This window comes from Schistocerca gregaria, chromosome 2, assembly GCF_023897955.1.
Source record: "Schistocerca gregaria isolate iqSchGreg1 chromosome 2, iqSchGreg1.2, whole genome shotgun sequence".
Taxonomy (NCBI): Eukaryota; Metazoa; Arthropoda; class Insecta; order Orthoptera; family Acrididae; genus Schistocerca; species Schistocerca gregaria.
Genome location: NC_064921.1, coordinates 717540088 through 717561064, shown reverse-complemented (window position 1 = coordinate 717561064; position 20977 = coordinate 717540088). Strand labels below are relative to the sequence as shown.

General features: G+C 41.4%; 1 protein-coding gene across 2 annotated transcripts in view; it reads left to right on the top strand.

Moving 5' to 3' along the window:
- The window catches only part of LOC126334845 (ATP-binding cassette sub-family C member 4-like), a 357709-nt gene that overhangs the window by 63429 nt on the left and 273303 nt on the right, over positions 1–20977 (top strand). The window contains exon 2 of one of the 2 annotated variants that reach the window (XM_049997512.1): positions 12856–12993. In XM_049997512.1, coding sequence (XP_049853469.1) covers positions 12920–12993 — 74 coding nt within the window. In that variant the 5' untranslated portion in view covers positions 12856–12919. The remainder of the gene's footprint in view (positions 1–12855; positions 12994–20977) is intronic. The other variant, XM_049997513.1, reaches the window with a different exon arrangement.

Sequence of the window (20977 nt, the reverse complement as noted above, 5' to 3'; positions counted from 1 at the left end):
GAGGGGACACTGAATAGTGCACGGTACATCCAAACCGTCATCGAACCCATCGTTCTACCATTCCTAGACCGGCAAGGTAACTTGCTGTTCCAACAGGACAATGCACGTCCGCATGTATCCCGTGCCACCCAACGTGCTCTAGAAGGTGTAAGTCAACTACCCTGGCCAGCAAGATATCCGGATCTGTCCCCCATTGAGCACGTTTGGGACTGGATGAAGTGTCGTCTCACGCGGTCTGCTCGTCCAGCCCGAACGCTGGTCCAACTGAGGCGCCAGGTAGAAATGGCATGGCAAGCCGTTCCACAGGACTACATCCAGCATCTCTACGATCGTCTCCATGGGAGAATAGCAGCCTGCACTGCTGCGAAAGGTGGATATACACTGTACTAGTGTCGACATTGTGCATGCTCTGTTGCCTGTGTCTATGTGCCTGTGGTTCTGTCAGTGTGATCATGTGATGTATCTGACCCCAGGAATGTGTCAATGAAGTTGACTCTTCCTGGGACAATGAATTCACGGTGTTCTTATTTCAATTTCCAGGAGTGTATTATTACACGGGAATTCTGAAGTTAAATGACTTCACATGTTACGGAGATTGCATCAAGCTTAATCTATTCCCAATGGTCATCATTTCCAAAGCGGCTTAAGTCGTTTAATCAGTTATCTCAGCGTTTTCTAGCCCAACACCACGTTTAAGACGTGGACTGATGTATACCATCACTTGGGAAGCCGAAGTTGTCTTTATGTATACAGGGTGTTACAAAAAGGTATGGCCAAACTTTCAGGAAACATTCCTCACACACAAATAAAGAAAAGATGTTATGTGGACTTGAGTCCGGAAACGCTTAATTTCCATGTTAGAGCTCATTTTAGTTTCGTTCTTCCAGCTACACTCAATGGAGCACGTTGTGATGATTTCATACGGGATACTCTACCTGTGCTGTTAGAACATGTGCCTTTACAAGTACGACACAACATGTCGTTCATGCACGATGTAGCTCCTCCACATTTCATTCGAAATGTTCGTACGTTTCTCAACAACCGATTCGGTGACCGATGGGTTGGTAGAGGCTGACCAATTCCATGGCCTCCACGCCCTCCTGACCTCAACCCTCTTTTCTTTCATTTATGGGGGCATTTGAAAGCTCTTGTCTACGCAACCCCGGTACCAAATGTGGAGACCCTTCGTGCTCGTATTGTGGACTGCTGTGGTACAATACGCCATTCTCCAGGGCTGCATAATACGTTCTGTTGCTGTGTGTTTCCATTCCATGATTAATGTGTTTTGAAGAGAAGTGATAAAATGAGCTCTAACATGGAAAGTAAGCGTTTCCGGACACATGGCTACCTAACATATTTACTTCCTTTGTGTGTGGGGAATGTTTCCTGAAAGTTTGGCCGCACCTTTTTGTAACACCCCGTATTGTCATGTTCGAATAGATTAATGTACAATACGCTAGTTTATGGAGCAGGGGTGTGAACCAAATACCTATTGAATCCAAGCAGGTAATAAACGATCTTTTGTCTGATACACTCGCGAGCTTGACAATTGGTTTTTGGTATTTTTTCACGCTCGTGAGGATAGTTTCTAGGTTGGTCCCCAAACAGTACGATATACTAACGATGACACTGGCAAATGATTACATACACAGACAGATGTCACGCACTGCTCCAGGTTAATTTACAACTGTTGCTAAAGTAACGGCATTAATTCACAAAGTTAAAACACAGTAAAATCTGCCAAATGATGAAAAACAGCTGGTTCAGACCACACTATTCACCGTGAGCCAACCCACGGATCGAACTTGCACAGGCCATTGGTTCTTGGTTGTCTGGGACTAGTGATGGAAAACAGTATCTCTTGCTGGATGCATATGGGGATATTCAAACAACTGGATGGTACGGTGGATCTCCATTTCCGCTGCGTTCTCAGGCTCAAAGGAGACTTACCTTTTTTTTCTATTCCAACTAGATGCTAGCCCGCCCATCACAAAATGCAGGTCGAATTAGACAGTTGCGATTGGGAGTGGCGTAGCATTTAGTACAAATATTTAGTTCTGGATTTTATTATGTTGTTCTTCCGATCGGAATCGGAGCCGCTGCCGATAGCGTACGTTGCATCATTGATGTCTAACCGCAGTACTATCTGTGCCTTGCGGTATGGAGGTGGAGAGTTTTCTCTTTGAAGGAGGAGTGCCGAAGGATAATTAGATGCTATTTATAAATATTTTTCACAATAAAGTGACTAGAAATGTCAGGAATGAATTTTAAGATCTGGCTGAACTCGAAATTAATTTACAAAAGAACGAAGTAAGGAAAGTAATGGAGCTATAATCGTTTTGTGCAGTAAGTAACTACTTTATTCAAAAATGTTCTATTGCTATCCGTTAGAAATAGGTGTAACGTCCTCTTCTTGTCGTTCCGGAGAGGAACGCCATAACGACGCAGCTGTAGAACACTCTCCACCATATTCTCCTAGGTACTATTGTTTAAGAAAGTACTTGGTAACCGTTATTGGTTATTTCCTTCTAGCGTAGTCTCGACATGATATCGGTTGGAACTGCGAACACCTGAATCAGAAAAAAATTGCTTTAGTCGACACTCGCACTTTTATTTTGTCCATATCTAGTGCCGCCATAGTTGCATCCTTATAATACACAAGCGGTTCCTTACCAATGGGGAACAGTTGTAAAACTCGGTACTCACATAGGTGTTTCATAGTAATGAATAACATGTAACTCCTACTTTGGTAAACGAGCAGGCAGCCATGTTCAAGTTAATAAACGTGCGTGTTCCTCATACATGCAAACGATCTTCCGTCTACTAAACAACGAGCAGTATTAGTCCTTTTTTCAGATGACCATAGTATTGTAATCAGTCCAATCATACACATGAAAACGGAAGAAATGGAAAACAAAGTTCTTAAAAGTTTCATTGACTGGTTTTCTGTGGATGGTCTCGCCCTCAGTTTTAAAAAGACAAAATGTATTCGCATTTTTAGGGGTACTACATCAGTGAAAAGTGCAACACATGGTGAGGAAATTATAAATAGGATTTGCAACTTCAAAATTCTCTGATGTCCATATCGATGAGAATGTAAACTGGAAAAGCACATTTTGGAACTCCTAAAACAACTTAGTTCAACCACATTTGCATTTACCATCACTGCAAATCTTGGGGAGAGAGAAATCACTAAGTTGACGTATATTACATATTTTTTCAGTAATGTCATTAGGAATAATGTTCTGGGGTAACTCACCTTAATGCCAACAGATCTGGCGCAGGGGTAAATCCAGTCACGTCACCGAAGTTAAGCGCTGTTGTGTTTTGCTAGCACTTGGAAGGCTGACCGTCCGGGTCTGCTGTGCGCTTTTGGCAAGTGGGGTGCAGTCAGCCCTTGGGAAGCCAGTTGGGGAACTACTTGACTGAAAAGTAGTGGCTCCGGTCTTGAGAGCTGACAACGAGAGCAGTGTGTCGACCACAGTCCCTCCATATTCTCATCCAGTGACACCTATCGGCTAAGGATGACACGGCGATCGGTCAGTACTGTTGGGCCTTCCGAGGCCAGTTCGGACAGAGTAACTCGTCTTTATGAAAGAAATTCTTCGTTGCTCAAAAACGTGCTGTTTTGGTGCTCACCCACTATCATCTTGCAGACATTTGTTTATGGAGTGGGGTTCTGACTACTGCATTACGAAGGAGAAATGACATTCTTTACTCCACATTGAGGTTGGTTTTAGCGCTAAAAGAGGTACAAACTGCATCAAACAAACTTGGAAATTTTCAGAATGTAATCATACGTACTAATTAATTTGCAATGTCAATTCAAAATGACTCGTTCCACACCATTACGATTTATCGGGCAAAATGATCCATGGGACAAGAATCTAATTAACTAAGTAGCTTTCTTAACACTTACCTATTTCCAGTGGCCATTGCAAAGGGGACTGAGCCAGTTAACCAGTAGCGAGTTTGCGATTGTCCGCCCTCTGTAAGGGGCTGTCTATATTTTAAGGACGGCCTGATGATGGTATTATGTACCGAAACTGGTAGTCGTTTGACAAAATAAAAGTGCGACATTACACTAAAGCAAACGTTCTTTTTCTGTTTCATAATCTCTATATAATCCTATTTGTAGTTTAAATTGACTCTCAACGAGTCCCCAATGTGTTGGATTTGATAGCGGAGAGTTGCCTAAATTGTACCACTTTTCAGATTTTACTTATTACAGCCTAAACAGTGAGTTACAGCTGCATTTTAACAATGCTCTCCTCAGTTGCAGGACGTTGTTCTTAGTATCTGATTTAAAGAATGGAAAGATTGAAAAAAATCTATTTTATAAACGTCGGCAAGTGGTACAAATTACGAATCTGGTTCCCGGGTTGCATAAATTGTATCACAGTATAAACTATGTCCCTCAGCTTGAAGGTATGTACTGTTCTTGCAACACTATTTGTAGTCAGTGAAAATAATTTTTTGACTCCCCCCCCCCCCCGCGTTCTTTGCATGAATTCAAATTTTGGATTTCTTCGATTCGGTCTTCCTCACACAATTCGCTATACTGTTTGACCAGTGAGTTTCAGTGGTGGTTCCCGGCAGTCTGCAAAAAACTTTCTTATCACGAGTTTAGCTGTGGTTCTAGATTTCTTTTCATGTCCTTTGGTTACCTTTGTTTTTGCATAGGTTGTTCGTCAGCTCAATTGTTGTCAGCTTAATTGTTGTAGTTTTGCTGGAGCTTTCAACTTTTCCCTTGGATTCGGACTCCTTGGATGGACACCTTCAGCTCACATTTTTGCCTGCCATGGCTTCTTACGCTGTAATAATGGGGAAATCCATTCGTCCTGCAAAGTTGAAGTTTTATTACTTCCTACATGTTTAAACTGAACATCTCGTCAGGTGTAAGAATATTCTCTTGCAACTCGTTTTCAACACTGTAATGGAGCAAAACAAATTTATATCCCCTATGGAATTAGAGTTTCAATTTTTATCGCGCCCGTTAATTGTTTGTCTGTATAGGTGAAAAATCATTTAATCCATGATTACTATTTATATACACCGTTAGAACTAAATGCAGTCGATCTGTGCTCCGCTCTAGTGAAGCCTTTCTGTCGCCATAGTGTAAGACAAAATACAGATAATTATCCAGTTAATAAAATATGATAACGAACACATCAGCATGTTCATCACATTATTGTAAACATTATGTCACACAATTGATACTAAACCCATTTTTTGATGTTCATTATTCGAGCAAGTTTATTAAATTCTACCGGTTCAATACCGGAAACTTACAGCGGCACATTATAGGCAAGGTCTCCACATTTTCTTTGTCAGTTTTCTACAAATGAACTACAGCGAATACAGATCCATGACAGCCTTAAAACTAAGTTTACTTCATGTACGCAGTGACTATTATCGAACTATATGAAAAAAAAAATCGTCATAACTTCTGAAGGTTTGCGTTAGGACGTTCAGACTGCATTGTTGGCCGCGGGGTATGATGGGAATCAGTACGCGGATGCGCGTGGTTTGGTATAGCGACTGAACCCACTCTCATTGGGATGGGTTCGTCAGTAAGCAAAACTGGCCCATCGGGGGACTGAGAATCTGTATTTCGCGGTCGAGATGTCTCTTGACATTCAAAGGGTGACTGTGTGGTGTGCAGTGTCCATTCACGGAATAATGGGTGCGATATTCCTTGATGGCACGGTGACTAGTGAACGGTAAGTGAATGTTTTGGAAGATGATTGCATTCCAATTATCCAAAGTGACGCTGATTTCGACGATATGTTGTTCATTCAAGACGGAGCTCGAACCCATCGAAGCAGGAGAGTGCTTGATGTTCTGGAGGGACACTTTGGGGAACGCCACTGGCATGGCACTCGATTAGTCGCCATATTCTCCGGATATGAACAGATGTCACTCCTTTTTGATGGCAGGCATATCGAACATGTCATGACATATATCCGAATATCTGTAGTAGTGACGATTACATGTTGAACAAAGTGTGTGCACGCCGTAGTTTTTAACTAATTTACCTTTTTTCCATATAGTTCAATAATTGACACCTTGTGTATTCACTCATAAATGAAACATAGTGTCGACGCTTATCTTATAACAATAATTCTCTTCGCCACGCACACAAAAATTTGAATGAAAACCACATCAAATCAAGGCTGTCTTCAGACGATCTTTCCATCAGTACACAGAGCTTATAGCTGGCAATATGGTTGGCCTCACTAAATGTCGCCTAGTAAAAGAGGTAGGAATTTTATAGCAGTGGTACAAATTATGACAGTACAATATATGCATAGCTCCCCTACCACCATTTAGCTCCTCCTCTGACTCAGACCAGTCCTCATTCATTAAGCTATTTCCCAAATAACCAGCTCGAGGACGGCGTCACAGTTTGTGCCAAGGAAAGACCTAGGATAGTAAATTATCCAAGTCAAATGGTTACGTCCTCTGTAACGTTAGGTCTTCTGTGACGTAGTAGTGTATATGTTGGTAGTTCTACCTTGTGGCGCCGTTGTGGGAGTCTGTATCACCGAATCTTACGAGTTCTCTCTCTCCAATCTCTGCGCTGTTCAGCAGTCAGCTTGTGCATAATAGATATGCAATGTATGTGAGCAGCTAACACTTGGTTCAAGAATCATAAAAGAACGTTGTATACATGGAAGAAGTCAGGAGATATTGGAAGGTCTCAGATAGACTATATAATGCTAAGACAGAGATTCAGGAATCAGGTTTTAAATTGTAAGACATTTCCAGGGGCAGATGTGGACTCTGACCACAATCTATTGGTTATGAACTGTAGAGTAAAATTGAAGAAAACTGCAAAAAGGTGGGAATTTAAGGAGATGGGACCTGGATAAACTGAAAGAACCAAAGGTTGTAGAAAGCTCAGGGAGAGCATTAGGGGACGATTGACAAGAATGGGGGAAAGAAATACAGTAGAAGAAGAATGAGTAGCTTTGAGAGATGAAACAGTGAAGGTAGGAGAGGATCAAGTAGGTAAAAAGACGAGGGTTAATAGAAACCCTTGCGTAACAGAAGAGATATTGAATTTAATTGATGAAAAGAGAAAATATAAAAATATAGTAAGTGAAGCAGGCAAAAAGGAATACAAACGTCTCAAAAATGAGATCGACAGAAACTGCAAAATGGCTAAGCATGGATGGCTAGAGGACAAATGTAAGGATGTAGATGCGCATATCACTAGGGGTAAGATAGATACTGCCTAGAGGAAAATTAAAGAGACCTTTGGAGAAAAGAGAACCACTTGGATGAATAGGAAGAGCTAGATGGAAATCCAGTTCTAAGCAAAGAAGAAAAAGCAGAAAGGTGGAAGGAGTATACATACAAAGGCGATGTTCTTGAGGACAATGTTATAGGAATGGAAGAGAATGTAGATGAAATTAGGAAATATGATACTGCGTGAAGAGTTTGACAGAGCATTGAAGGACCTAAGTCGAAACAAGGCCCCGGGAGTAGACAATATTCCGTTAGAACTACTGATAGCCTTGGGAAAGCCAGCCCCGACAACACTCTACCATCTAGTGATCAAGATGTATGAGACACGCGAAATACCCTCACACTTTAAGAAGAATATAATAATTCCAATCCTAAAGAAAGCAGGAGTTGACAGATGTGAAAATTAACGAACTATCAGTTTAATAAGCCACGGCTGCAAAATACTAACACGAATTCTTTACAGACGAATTGAAAACTGCTAGAGGCCGACGTCGGGGATGATCAGTTTGGATTCTGTACAAATGTTGGAACACGTGAGGCAATACCGATCCTACAACTTACCTGAGAAGAAAGATTAAGGAAAGGCAAACCTACTTTTCTAACATTCGTAGGCTTAGAGAACGCTATTAACAATGTTGACTAGAATACTCTCTTTCAAATTCTGAAGGTAGCAGGGGTAAAATACAGGGAGTGAAAGGTTATTTACAATTTGTACAGAAACCAGATGGCAGTTATAAGAGTTGAGGGGCATGAAAGGGAAGTAGTGGTTGGGAAGGGATGAGACAGGGTTGTAGCCGCTCCCCGATGCTGTTCAATCTGTATATTGAGCAAGCAGTAAAGGAAACAAAAGAAAAATTTGGAGTAGGAATTAAAATCCTTGGAGAAGAAATAAAAACTTTGAGATCCGCCGATGATATTGTAATTCTCTCAGAAACAGCAAAGGACTTGGAAGAGCAGTTGAACGGAATGGGCAGTGCCTTGCAAGAAGGAGATAAGATGAACATCAATAAAAGCAAAACGAGGATAATGGAGTGTAGTCGAATTAAATCGGGTGATGCTCCGAGAATTAGATTAGAAATGAGACACTTAAAGTAGTAATTGAGTTTTGATATTTGGGGAGCAAAATAACTTATGGTCGAAGTAGAGAGGATATAAAATGTAGACTGGCAATGGCAAGGAAGCGTTTCTGAAGAAGAAAAATTTGTTAAAATCGAGTGTAGATTTAAGTGTCAGGAAGTCGTTTCTGAAAGTATTTGTATGGAGTGTAGCCATGTATGGAAGTGAATCATGGACAACAAATAGTTTAGACAAGAAGAGAATAGAAGCTTTCGAAATGTGGTGCTACAGAACAATGCTGAAGATTAGATGGGTAGATCACGTAACTAATGAGGAGGTATTGAATAGAATTGGAGAGAAGAGAAATTTGTGGAACAACTTGACTAGAAGAAGGAATCGGCTGGTACGACATAGTCTAGGTATCAAGGGATCACCAATTTAGTATTGTAGGGCAGCGTGGAGAGTAAAAATTGTAGAGGGAAACCAAGAGATGAATACACTAAGCAGATTCAGAAGGATGTAGGTTGCGGTAGGTACTGGGAGACGAAGCTTGTACAGGATAGAGTAGCATGGAGATCTGTATCAAACCAGTCTCAGGACTGAAGACCACAACAACAACGTGAGCAGCTAATTTGTGGATAAGCTATCTTGTTGCTTATACAAGGCATCATAGCCTTCAGTATAACACACAATCTCATACGCAAGATGGCGCAATGGGTAGCACACTGGACTCGCATTCGGGAGGATGACGGTTCAAACCCTAATCCGGCCAAGCTGATTTAGGTTTCCCGTGATTTCTCTAAATCGCTTCAGGCAAATGCCCGAATGGTTCCTCTGAAAGTGCACGTCCAACTTCCTTCTCCATCGTTCCCTAATCCGATGGGACCGATTACCTCGCTGTTTGCTCCTCTTTTCCGAATCAACCAACCAACACTCTTACCATGCAACACGTCTTTCTGCATTGATTTTGCTCTGTTAACTCTGGAATCGAAAATCTTGTGTTTTGTGAATCACACACAATATTTTTTGTTATATGCTCTACATTCTTCACAAGGGCCGGTGCGGTTGGCCTTTTCCTAGTGACGAAGTTGACCATACCCCAGGATGACTGCTGGTATTTTATTTCATGAGGCTTCTTTCTGTGACACATGAGGCGGTTTTTTGTATCCTTACACCAGTCTTCGTATTGTCCCACATCCTCCGTCTTTCCTAATGCAGGTAATCGCAGATCGGCTCCCAGTGACTGCTTCAACCTTCGCATTGTCTCTTACATAGCTACTCCGCAATAACTCTTCTCCTGATCTGAACAATGAACATACCGAAGACCACAATTAGGATCTCACACAAGTGGTTTTGTAGATCTTTGTAAGACTTATGAACTGAATTGTAAAACTAATGTAGGCTATTATAGGCCATCATAAGTAAGTATATTTTTCCAAGTTGCCGTGGTCAGTTAAGATCGTAACCGTGTTGCTTGTATGTTACGTGTGTTGCATACATATCAGGCGTTACCTCATTTCGATCGCTTTATTTACGTATGCCATCAATGTCTTACAATGAGTGTATATAAATGGCCACACAACCTATGAGACAAAAAAAAACTGTATTTAATAAAATTCACTCGAGCTTCCAGCCGTGTTAAATGGTTTAAAATCCTGTAGGTCTCTGCTGTTGTCAAGTGGTGACTGTTTTGGTTGCTGCTATCGTCCTTATATAGCCGCACTGCTTTCTGTGATGTTACTAGTGCTCGCTCCAGTGTCATATAAACTAATTTTTAACAATGAGTATCCCCAAAGAGCCGTGCGATTTGAGAAATCAGTTTACTTTATTTTCAAAACCAATTCCGTAAACTGAATATGAAATCTTCAACCGCATATGCACCTCATGTGTAGACTGGAGGCATCAGCATCTAGCTGTTATGAATTCGTATTTCAGGTGCTTCCCTCGAAGAGCTGACAACTACTTGTGAATACATACTACAGCATGCTTTTTAATTACTGCTGTGCAGTGTTTGAGATACCGCGCTGACGATTTACAGCAGCGTTCAATTAAGAACGAACTCGCAAACTGCGATTATGGTTCAGTCAAAGCAGTGTTCTTTGTAGTTTTTTAAATGTTGTAGCTAAGTGGACTCCAGCGTGGGCAAATTCTTAGTGCTCGTATGGTGGGTGCATCCGTAACCAAAGCAGATGAAGTGTTTGGTGCTTCAAGAGGCACCATATCTAATATATATACCACATACACGGAAAGCGGAAAGTCGTCCCCCACTAACACTCAACACGGACGAAAGAGTGTGTTGAGTGACCGTGACAGACATTCATTGAAAAGGACTGTGAAGAAAAATAGCAGAACGACAGCTGTAGAAGTCAGTGCAGAACTAAAAGTCGCACTCGCGAATCCTGTCGGCACCGAAACAACACAAGGGAGATTCAGAAGCAGGTAATTACAAGCGAAATGGTATTCCAAAAAAAACTAATAAATGATGTAAATGCTCTTTACAGAAAAACGTGGTGACAAACGCCTAAAATCTGGACTTGGAGCAATGGAAGAAAGTCATTTGGTGGGATGAGCATTTTTTCACACAGTTTCGAATTTCTGGCACTTTCCGATAGTGAAACTGCTGCGTTCGCGAATGATCTGGGCGAACGTGTGGTGGTACTCCAAGGGACCCACGCTTACTGTGCAAAGTCGCGTTACTGTCAAGGATTATATGACCATACTGGGCTGATCAGATGCACCCCATGGTACAAAGTTTTTTCCCCCAATGGATATGCTGTGTTCCGAGACGACAGTGGCCCTGTTCACGTATCTCGCATTGTCCACAACTACTTCTGTGAGCTCAAGGATGAATTGCTGCGTCTCTCCTATCTACCACAGTCACCAGATCTCAATATTGTTGAACGTTTGTGGTCTGTTTTTGCCATCCACCTTTATCGTCGTCACCTGAACTTGCCACAGCGTTACAGGAAAAACTGTTTAAGAATAACTTAAAAACCATACAAGACCTGCTTTTGTCCATTCCGAGACGAAGTGCAGATGTTTTTATTTCCAACTGTTTCTCTACACCGCATTATGACTGGTAACGTTTAGTGTTTTTGATGTTTCCGTATTTTATCTATCCACTGATTCTGCAGACGACCTCGTGTGTGTTAGACGTCTAATTACTCCTTGTTCAGAGGCTATCTTTTAATAAAATGTATGCAGTTTCCTTCGCTTCTGCCTATAATTTATTGTAGGAGCACCACTCATCTACGATCTCCAGCACTCTGTTAATTCGCTGTTCAAGGGATATCTTCGAATCACCTGAAATCGTGACACAAAGGTCAATGGCACACACAACTAATACACTAACATCACGGTTACCATCCAGCAGCTCCTTGAGTGGCAAACTAGTAAATCCGTAATTAATGGGTCTCGGATGGATCTCTTATATATGTCCGGTGAATCTGACTATTGGTACAGATTGTTCTATCGTTTTCCGCCTGGAGTAACCAAAAAAGCTGAGCCAAAGACATTAGGGAACATATAATGACTTGTTACCGACAATCGCTTAGTAACTGCAATGTTCATGCTACAGGTTTCGGCAGCTGACTGCAATCTTCAGATGGGATTAACCCATTAACAGGTTCGTCATGATACTTACTTGCAGTTACGCACTTTGAACTTCATGAAGTCTAAAACATGTCTCTGAATTTCACAACGTCTCATCGCATTATAAAAGAGAGAGGGTTCTCCGCGGAATCGGCGAGGAAAGCAATATGTAGAAAAGATTAACAAGAACAAAGAATAGGATTGTAGGACATGTATTAAGGCATCAGGAAATAACTTATATGACACGAGAGGTAGCCGTAGAAGCGAAAGTAAATAAATAAAATAAAGGGAAACAGATCGGAGCGTATACATAAAACAGGCAATGAGGACGTTACGAGTAAGTATTTGTCTCGGGTGAGGACATTAGCATACCAGAAGCAACACTGTTGTTGTCGAATTTGAATATAATGCTCATAACTTGTTTCATGATTGAGTAAATAATGCATGAGTTTCATCTTATTACTGCTAATACTGTAAATCAGTGACTGCGACGCATACGAGTCTTAACGCGGAAACTTCCTTTGTTCTGTGACAAAATTTGCCTTAATAATGAGCTGTACCAGCTGTTAATTCTCTTTGATATTAGCTGGTTAAATTATTCAGACAGCCTCCCCCAGTAATTGGTAAACTTTTGATGTCGACTTGAACAGTCTCCCTCGGTGCAACATCGTAATTTTCAGCAGGATGGAAAAGCTGGAAACTGCCTATGCGTGATGCGTGACTTCGACATAAGTTAAGCTCCACAAACAGGTGACGTCGCTGCCCAAATAGCAATAAACCGCGCCCACACCGTGGCCGCCAGTTTGATAAGGGCGCAGGTTCTTAAGAAACCGTGGATGCTCTTCGGGATATCTTGCTGGGTAGCTGTGCTGGTTTTCTTTCGTACGAGTCCATTAGCCTTACAGCAAATTTCTTCGCTCGAAAGCCTGCGTACTAACGGAATTCTGTTCTCAGACAGGAGGAGAAAGAAGTCAGCGCCGCAGCCGGCGGAGGCAGAAGACTAAAGTCGACCGGCGCCATGGACTCCAAGGTGTATAAGTCTAATTCCAACCCAAAGGCTACGGCTAACCCTATCTCCAAGCTCTTCGTTTGGTAAGCACAAAGCATTATTTTCTACTTTGTATCAGTAGTTTGGCGAGAGGTAACTGTAACAATAGGATATCTTTCTGAATCTCTTACTTTTAGCTCTACATTATGCCAGCTAGTTTTCTGTGATTCGTAGATTTTAGTCATATTTTATCACTGGCAGAAAAAATGTGTGTACGGGGGAATTTGGATGTTAAGTTACACGTTATTATGGTAGGTCAAGTAACTTTTATTGAATGCTATACTACGCTTCAAAATAACCACCAAGCCTCTGTAAACAGTGGTCGGTACTCTCTACCAATCATTCAGTTTCTCGTCGAAGGCAATCCGCTCCTTGGTCACGGAGACATTCGAGAACCGCTGTCTTTCCTCGATCGCATGGACACAGTAGTATGTTGTCGAAGTTGGTGGCCTTCCTTCCCGGTTAGCATTACCAACGTCTGATTGCGGAACTGAAAAGGAGCTACATTCGCTTAGCAATGGAAAGTCGTCAGGACCAGATTAGATACCTATAATATTCTATAAAGATTAAGCGAAAGAACTTGCTCCCCTTCTAGCATTAATTTAGCGTAGATCGGTTGAACAACGAAAGGTACCTAACGACTGGAAGAAAGTGCAAGTCATTCCCGTTTTTAAGAAAGGCTGTAAGACATATCCACGCAGATATAGACCTATATCGTTGACGACAATCTGTTGTATAATTATGGAACATGTTTTATGCTCAAGAATTATGGCGTTTTTGGAAAATGAATATCTCCTCAATAAAAATCAACATGGATTCCATAAACTGAGATCCTGCGAAACTGAGCTCGCTCTATTCCTCCGTGAGATCCACAGGACAGTGGACAACGGCGCTCAGGTTGATGCCGTGTTCCTTGATTTCAGTAAAGCATTTGATAACGTCCCGCACTGCTGAAAAAAGAAAGACTTTACGGAGTACTGGAGCAGACATGCGGTTGGATTTATGACTTTCTTGTATATAGAACTCAACATGTCGCTCTTAACGAAACAAAATAGACAGGTGTAAATGTAATATCCGGCGTACCATACGGAAGTGTGATAGGACCGCTGCTGTGTACAATATACATAAATGATGTAGTAGAAAGCGTCAGATGGTCTTTAACGCTATTCGCAGATGATGCAGTTGTCTATACCAAAGCAGCAACGCCAGAAGATAGTAGCAATTTTCAGAACGACCTGCAGAGAATTGTTAAATGGTGCAGGCTCTGGCAGTTGACCCTGAACGTAAATAAATGTAACATATTGCGCATACATAGGAAAAGAAATGCAATACTGTACAGCTACACTATTGATGACAAACAGCTGGAGACAGCGTCTACCGTAAAATATCTATGCGTAACTATCCAGAGCGACCAGAAATGGAATGACCACTTAAAACAAACAGTGGGAAAAGCAGATATCACACTCAGATTCATCGGAAGAATCTTAAGGAAAGGTAACTCATCCACGAACGAAGTGGCTTATAAGACGCTTGTTCGACCGATTCTTGAGTGTTGTTCATCTATCTGGGATCCCTATCAGGTAGGACTGATAGAGGAGATAGAAAAGATCCAACGAAGAACGACGCGTTTCGTCATGGGATCGTTTATCTGGCGAGAGAGCGTAACGGAGATGCTAAACTAGCTCCACTGGCAGACATTACAATAGAGGATTTGTGCATCACGGAGAGATTTACTATTGAAATGTCAGGACAGCACTTTTCAGGAAAAGGCGGACAACACATTACTTCCCCCCAAATACAGCTCGCGTATTGACCACGCACTACTCCCGAGGGGAACGGGTTTGGAGGGATCAGATAGAGGTACCGAAAGTACCCTCCGCCACACACTATTAGGAGACTTGCAGAGTATGATGTAAATGTCTGTGCGGCCTTGATAAAATTGCTGGCACCATTTCACTGCTGGAGCGACATTAAATTTGACCCATATTTCATAGTGAATCCGCATGAAATTTAGACGTTTTGCGCACAGGAATCGCACTGTCGCATGCACGTAAACTGTGGAGTACGTTTCCAGTTGCCGCGCCGTTTCACTTCCACACTTGACTCGCCTGTTGTCCACACCGCAACACTAAGCTCTCTGCAGGAAATACCTTTGACAACGCGCTACTCATGTTGTGGAATGGTCCCAGCGTGAGAGGACATGTCTAACTTACTTTCTGAAGTCCCCTCGTAATAGAACTTTTCCGTTATTCGTCAGTAGATATTGCAGTAGAACAGCATTTAAATATAGGTTATGTGTTGGGGTGTCCTATCTCAAGCTCGTATTCATTCCGTTTTAATATGATATGAGAGGCGTAGCAATTACTGTACTATCATGCCCAAAACTACCCCAACGCCTTGAATTCCGTTCCGCTTGATTAACAGGCATACAATATAAAGTAATTTCGCTGCAGGTTTTTTAATCCCTTTTCGGCACAGTCGTTAGACTTTAAAGAACTATTACAAGTCACGACTAGAGAAAACTGCTATGCGTGACAATCATTTCAGATCTAATCTAACATACCAAGTTGCAAATATCAGGAAATATGTTATCAGAGATGAGACAGAACATAATGCCTCAAAACTCAAGTTTATTACAATAAGTGAAATATAAAACTGTTACCAATAGTATTAGTATCTGAGAAAACTAGAAGCCGGCCGGTGTGCCCGGCGGTTCTAGGCGCCTCAGTCTGGAACCGTTCGACCGCTACGGTCGCAGGCTCGAATCCTGCCTCGGACATGGATGTGTGTGATCTCCTTAGGTTAGTTCGGTTTAAGTAGTTCTAAGTTCTAGGGACTGACGACCTCAGCAGTTAAGTCCCATAGTGCTCAGAGCCATTTGAAGCATTTGACAACCAGAAGCCGTAACTCTATCACAAAAATCATTTAGTAAACCTCTGAAAAATCTAATTTTTATTGTGATTAAAAGAATTTGAAATAATATCGGAACTCCCAAAGTTCTTTGACAGTTCGAAGTATTCTTGCTGTCTAAAATCTTTTCCAACGACCTATTGTTACGTCGCTCACTTGGAGAGCGATTTGGGATGAACTACTTACTCAACTACACTGTTCGAAGCATAGCGATTAACAGCGTCAAACCTCTACATAAACAGCGTATGACTATAACCCGTTCATCATAAGAATGAACCTGATGTAAACCAACACAAAGGCGGTGATTGGTCAGAAGCCATAGCACACGTACACTGGTGTTGTTACGCTCTTGGAAGTATCTCCTGCTTATGTATTGGAGGTCTTATTACTAAGTTACGTTAAATGAAACTTTAAGATATTCAAATGCATTAACAGCCATCAACGTTTTACTTAATCACGCTTTAGCTACGCAGTTTTTATTTCAAAAATCGTGTACAGTCACAGCCTCTGTAGCATTGTGCTCTGATTGTCGCTCTGTTAATGAGCAGTATGAAAATGGCTGAGACTGCTTTCTGTTCCGTAGTGAAACACGCGCGTGGAACACTGTTAAAAAGTGCCGAGAAATAGACTGTTCTTAATATTTTTCACAAATTTATGGAGATAGTCGGCTTTTATGTTTTCCCACTGTTGTATGCAATGTTGTTGTTGTCTTCAGTCCTGAGACTGGTTTGATGCAGCTCTCCATGCTACTCTATCATGTGCAAGCTTCTTCATCTCCCAGTACCTACTGCAACCTACTTCCTTCTGAATCTGCTTAGTGTATTCATCTCTTGGTCTCCCTCTACGATTTTTACCCTCCACGCTGTCCTCCAATGCTAAATTTGTGATCCCTTGATGCCTCAAAACATGTCCTGCCAACCGCTCCCTTCTTCTAGTCAAGTTCTGCCACAAACTTCTCTTCTCCCCAATCCTATTCAATACCTCGTCATTAGTTACGTGATCTATCCACCTTATCTTCAGCATTCTTCTGTAGCACCACATTTCGAAAGCTTCTATTCTCTTCTTGTCCAAACTAGTTATCGTCCATGTTTCACTTCCATACATGGCTGCATTCCAAACAAATACTTTCAGAAACGGCTTCCTGATACATAAATCTATATTCGATGTTAACAAATTTCTCTTCATCAGAAACGCTTTCCTTGCCATTGCCAGTCTACATTTTATATCCTCTCTACTTCGACCATCGCCAGTTATTTTACTTCCTAAATAGCAAAACTCCTTTACTTCTTTAAGTGTCTCATTTCCTATTCTAATTCCCTCAGCATCACCCGAGTTAATTTGACTACATCTTATTATCCTCGTTTTGCTTTTGTTGATGTTCATCTTATATCCTCCTTTCAAGACACTGTCCATTCCGTTCACCTGCTTTTCCAAGTCCTTTACCGTCTCTGACAGAATTACAATGTCATCGGCGAACCTCAAAGTTTTTACTTCTCCATGAATTTTAATACCTACTCCAATTTTTTCTTTTGTTTCCATTATTGCTTGCTCAATATACAGATTGAATAACATCGGGCAGAGGCTACAACCCAGTCCACTCCCTTCCCAACCATTGCTTCCATTTCATGCCCCTCGACTCTTATGACTGCCATCTGGTTTCTGTACAAATTGTAAATAGCCTTTCGCTCCCTGTATTTTACCCCTGCCACCATTAGAATTTGAAAGAGAGTATTCCAGTCAACATTGTCGAAAGCCTTCCTAAGTCTACAAATGCTAGAAACGTAGGTTTGCCTTTTCTTAATCTTTCTTCTAAGATAAGTCGTAAGGTCAGTATTGCCTCACGTGTTCCAACATTTCTACAGAATCCAAACTGATCCTCCCCGAGGTCCGCATCTACCAGTTTTTCCATTCGTCTGTAAAGAATTCGCGTTAGTATTTGGCAGCTGTGACTTATTAAACTGATAGTTCGGTAATTTTCACATCTGTCAACACTTGCTTTCTTTGGGATTGGAATTATTTTATTCTTCTTGAAGTCTGAGGGTATTTCGCCTGTCTCATACGTCTTGCTCACCAGATGGTAGAGTTTTGTCATGACTGGCTCTCCCAAGGCCGTCAGTAGTTGTAATGGAATGTTGTCTACTCCGGGGGCCTTGTTTCGACTCAGGTCTTTCAGTGCTCTGTCAAACTCTTGATGCAGTATCGTATCTCCCATTTCGTCTTCATCTACATCCTCTTCCATTTCCATAATATTGTCCTCAAGTACATCGCCCTTGTATAAACCTTCTATATACTCCATCCACCTTTCTGGCTTCCCTTCTTTGCTTAGAACTGGGTTGCCATCTGAACTCTTGATATTCATACACGTAGTTCTCTTCCTTCCAAAGGTCTCTTTAATTTTCCTGTAGGCAGTATCTATTTTACCCCTAGTGAGATAAGCTTCTACATCCTTACATTTGTCCTCTAGCCATCCCTGCTTAGCCATTTTGCACTTCCTGTTGAGCTCATTTTTGAGACGTTTCTATTTCTTTTTGCCTGCTTCATTTACTGCCTTTTTTATATTTTCTCCTTTCATCAATTAAATTCAATATTTCTTCTATTACCCAAGGATTTCTAGCAGCCCTCGTCTTTTTACCTACTTGATCCTCTGCTGCCTTCACTACTTCATCCCTCAGAGCTACCCATTCTTCTTTTACTGTGTTTCTTTCCCCCATTCCTGTCAATTGTTCCCTTATGCTCTCCTTGAAACTCTGTACAAACTCTGGTTCTTTCAGCTTATCCAGATCCCATGTCCGTAAGTACCCACCTTTTTGCAGTTTCTTCAGTTTCAACCTAAAGGCCATAACCAATAGATTGTGGTCAGAGTCCACATCTGCCCCTGGAAATGTCCTACAATTTAAAACCTAATTCCTAAATCTCTGTCTTACCATCATATAATCTATCTGATACCTTTTAGTATCTCTAGGATTCTTCCATGTATACAACCTTCTTTTATGATTCTTGAACCAAGTGTTAGCTATGATTAAGTTATGCTCTGTGCAAAATTCTACGAGGCAGCTTCCTCTTTCGTTTCTTAGCCCCAATCCATAATCACCTACTATGTTTCCTTCTCTCCCTTTTCCTACTGACGAATTCCAGTCACCCATGACTATTAAATTTTCGTCTCCCTTCACTATTGAATAATTTATTTTATCTCATCAAACATTTCTTCAACTTCTTCGTCATCTGCATAGCTAGTTGGCATATAAACTTGTACTACTGTAGTAGATGTGGGCTTCGTATCTATCTTGGCCACAATAATGCGTTGACTTTGCTGTTTGTAGTAACTTACCCGCCTTCCTATTTTCCTATTCATTATTAAACCTATTCCTGCATTACCCCTATTTGATTTTGTGTTTATAACCCTGTAGTTACTTGACCAGAAGTCTTGTTCCTCCTGCCACCGAACCTCACTAATTCTCACTACATCTAACTTTAACCTATCCATTTCCATTTTTTAATTTTCTAACCTACATTCCCGATTAAGGGATCTGACATTCCACGCTCCGATCCGTAGAACGCCAGTTTTCTTTCTCCTGATAACGACGTCCTCCTGAGTAGTCCCCGCCCGGAGATCCGAATGGGGGACTATTTTACCTCCGGAATATTTTACCCAAGAGGACGCCATCATCATTTAATCATACAATAAAGCTGCATGTCCTCGGGAAAAATTACGGCTGTAGTTTCCCCTTGCTTTCAGCCGTTCGCAGTACCAGCACAGCAAGGCTGTTTTGGTTAATGTTGCAAGACCAGATCAGTCAATCATCCAGACTGTTGCCCCTGCAACTACTGAAAAGGGTGCTGCCCCTCTTCAGGAACCGCATGTTTGTCTGGCCTCTCAACAGATACCCCTCCGTTGTGGTTGCACCTACGGTAAGGCCATCTGTATCGCTGAGGCACGCAAGCCTCCCCACCAACGGCAAGGTACATGCAGTTGATAATTACACGTAAGATGAATGTGTAGCGTAGTTGGTAACGTAATGGCTTGATGGCTTGTGAACTGAGTGTGGTTATTTGTGCGTTGGTTCAAATCTCATGCCGGCGCGGTAGCTCAGCGTGTTCGGTCAGAGGGTTAGCTCCTTCTTTTTTTTTTTTTTAAAAAAAAACTGATTTCATCGATCAACAACGAACTTAAACGGATGTCTTACGACTTCCGCCCCGAGCAGATACAACGAACGAAAGCGAACAAAATGGGAAAAAAATCTCCCAATTGTCATTTTTTTCTAGGTCAATTTGAAATACCTACATCTCGTAATTATAAAACTCATCATCATTTTTTATGAATAATGCACGGCGTCTTGTTTATAATCACATACTGGACGCAAAATTCCTGTTTCCATTTCAAATACAAATTCTTAATTATCGATGTTTTATGAAAGACTGCTCATAAAAATTGTTTAAATTAAGAAAACATTTTTCTAGGCAAAAATAAAAAACCAAATCCTTTTATAACACGCAGACAGATAAGTGTCGTATAAATATGAAAACAATCATTTTGACAGCATCGAGCACATCAAACAAATGCTGCATTTTTACATTTGCTACTCCACTTTTACAATATGAACCCAACAGAACTGATTTGGAGCCTAGCTGCGGGATTTGATCCGAGATGTAAAAAGACTGTTAAGTCGGCAGACGTAATGGAACTAACGCACGCAGCTTTTTCACATGTCACTGGCGAACTCTGGCGGGATATAGAAGGCTCGTCGTAAAATAAGAAGAGAAATTGCTGCGCCCTGTTGACTTCGTGGATTCTGGTTTCGATAGGCTCGTTATCAACGTAGCTGATGGCACTTCCAGAACTGAATTGTATTTCTCGGATTCGTATAAGGAAGGAGTTAAGAGATTACCAGATGACTGACTGTAAGTAATACCTTCCGTGGCTTCGATATTTAACTATACGGTGAAATACTTCAGTAGTCTCTTACGTTACACACAGTTTATGCAGGAAAATTACCTTGTGGTTAAGTCAGGAATTTTCTTCATTCTTGTTTTTAATTACAGTAGTACGTTAGCTAAAAACAATAACGTGTTGCCGTTCTCCTCTAGTCGTCTAAGGAGAGTATTGTGGGAGATTTGCAG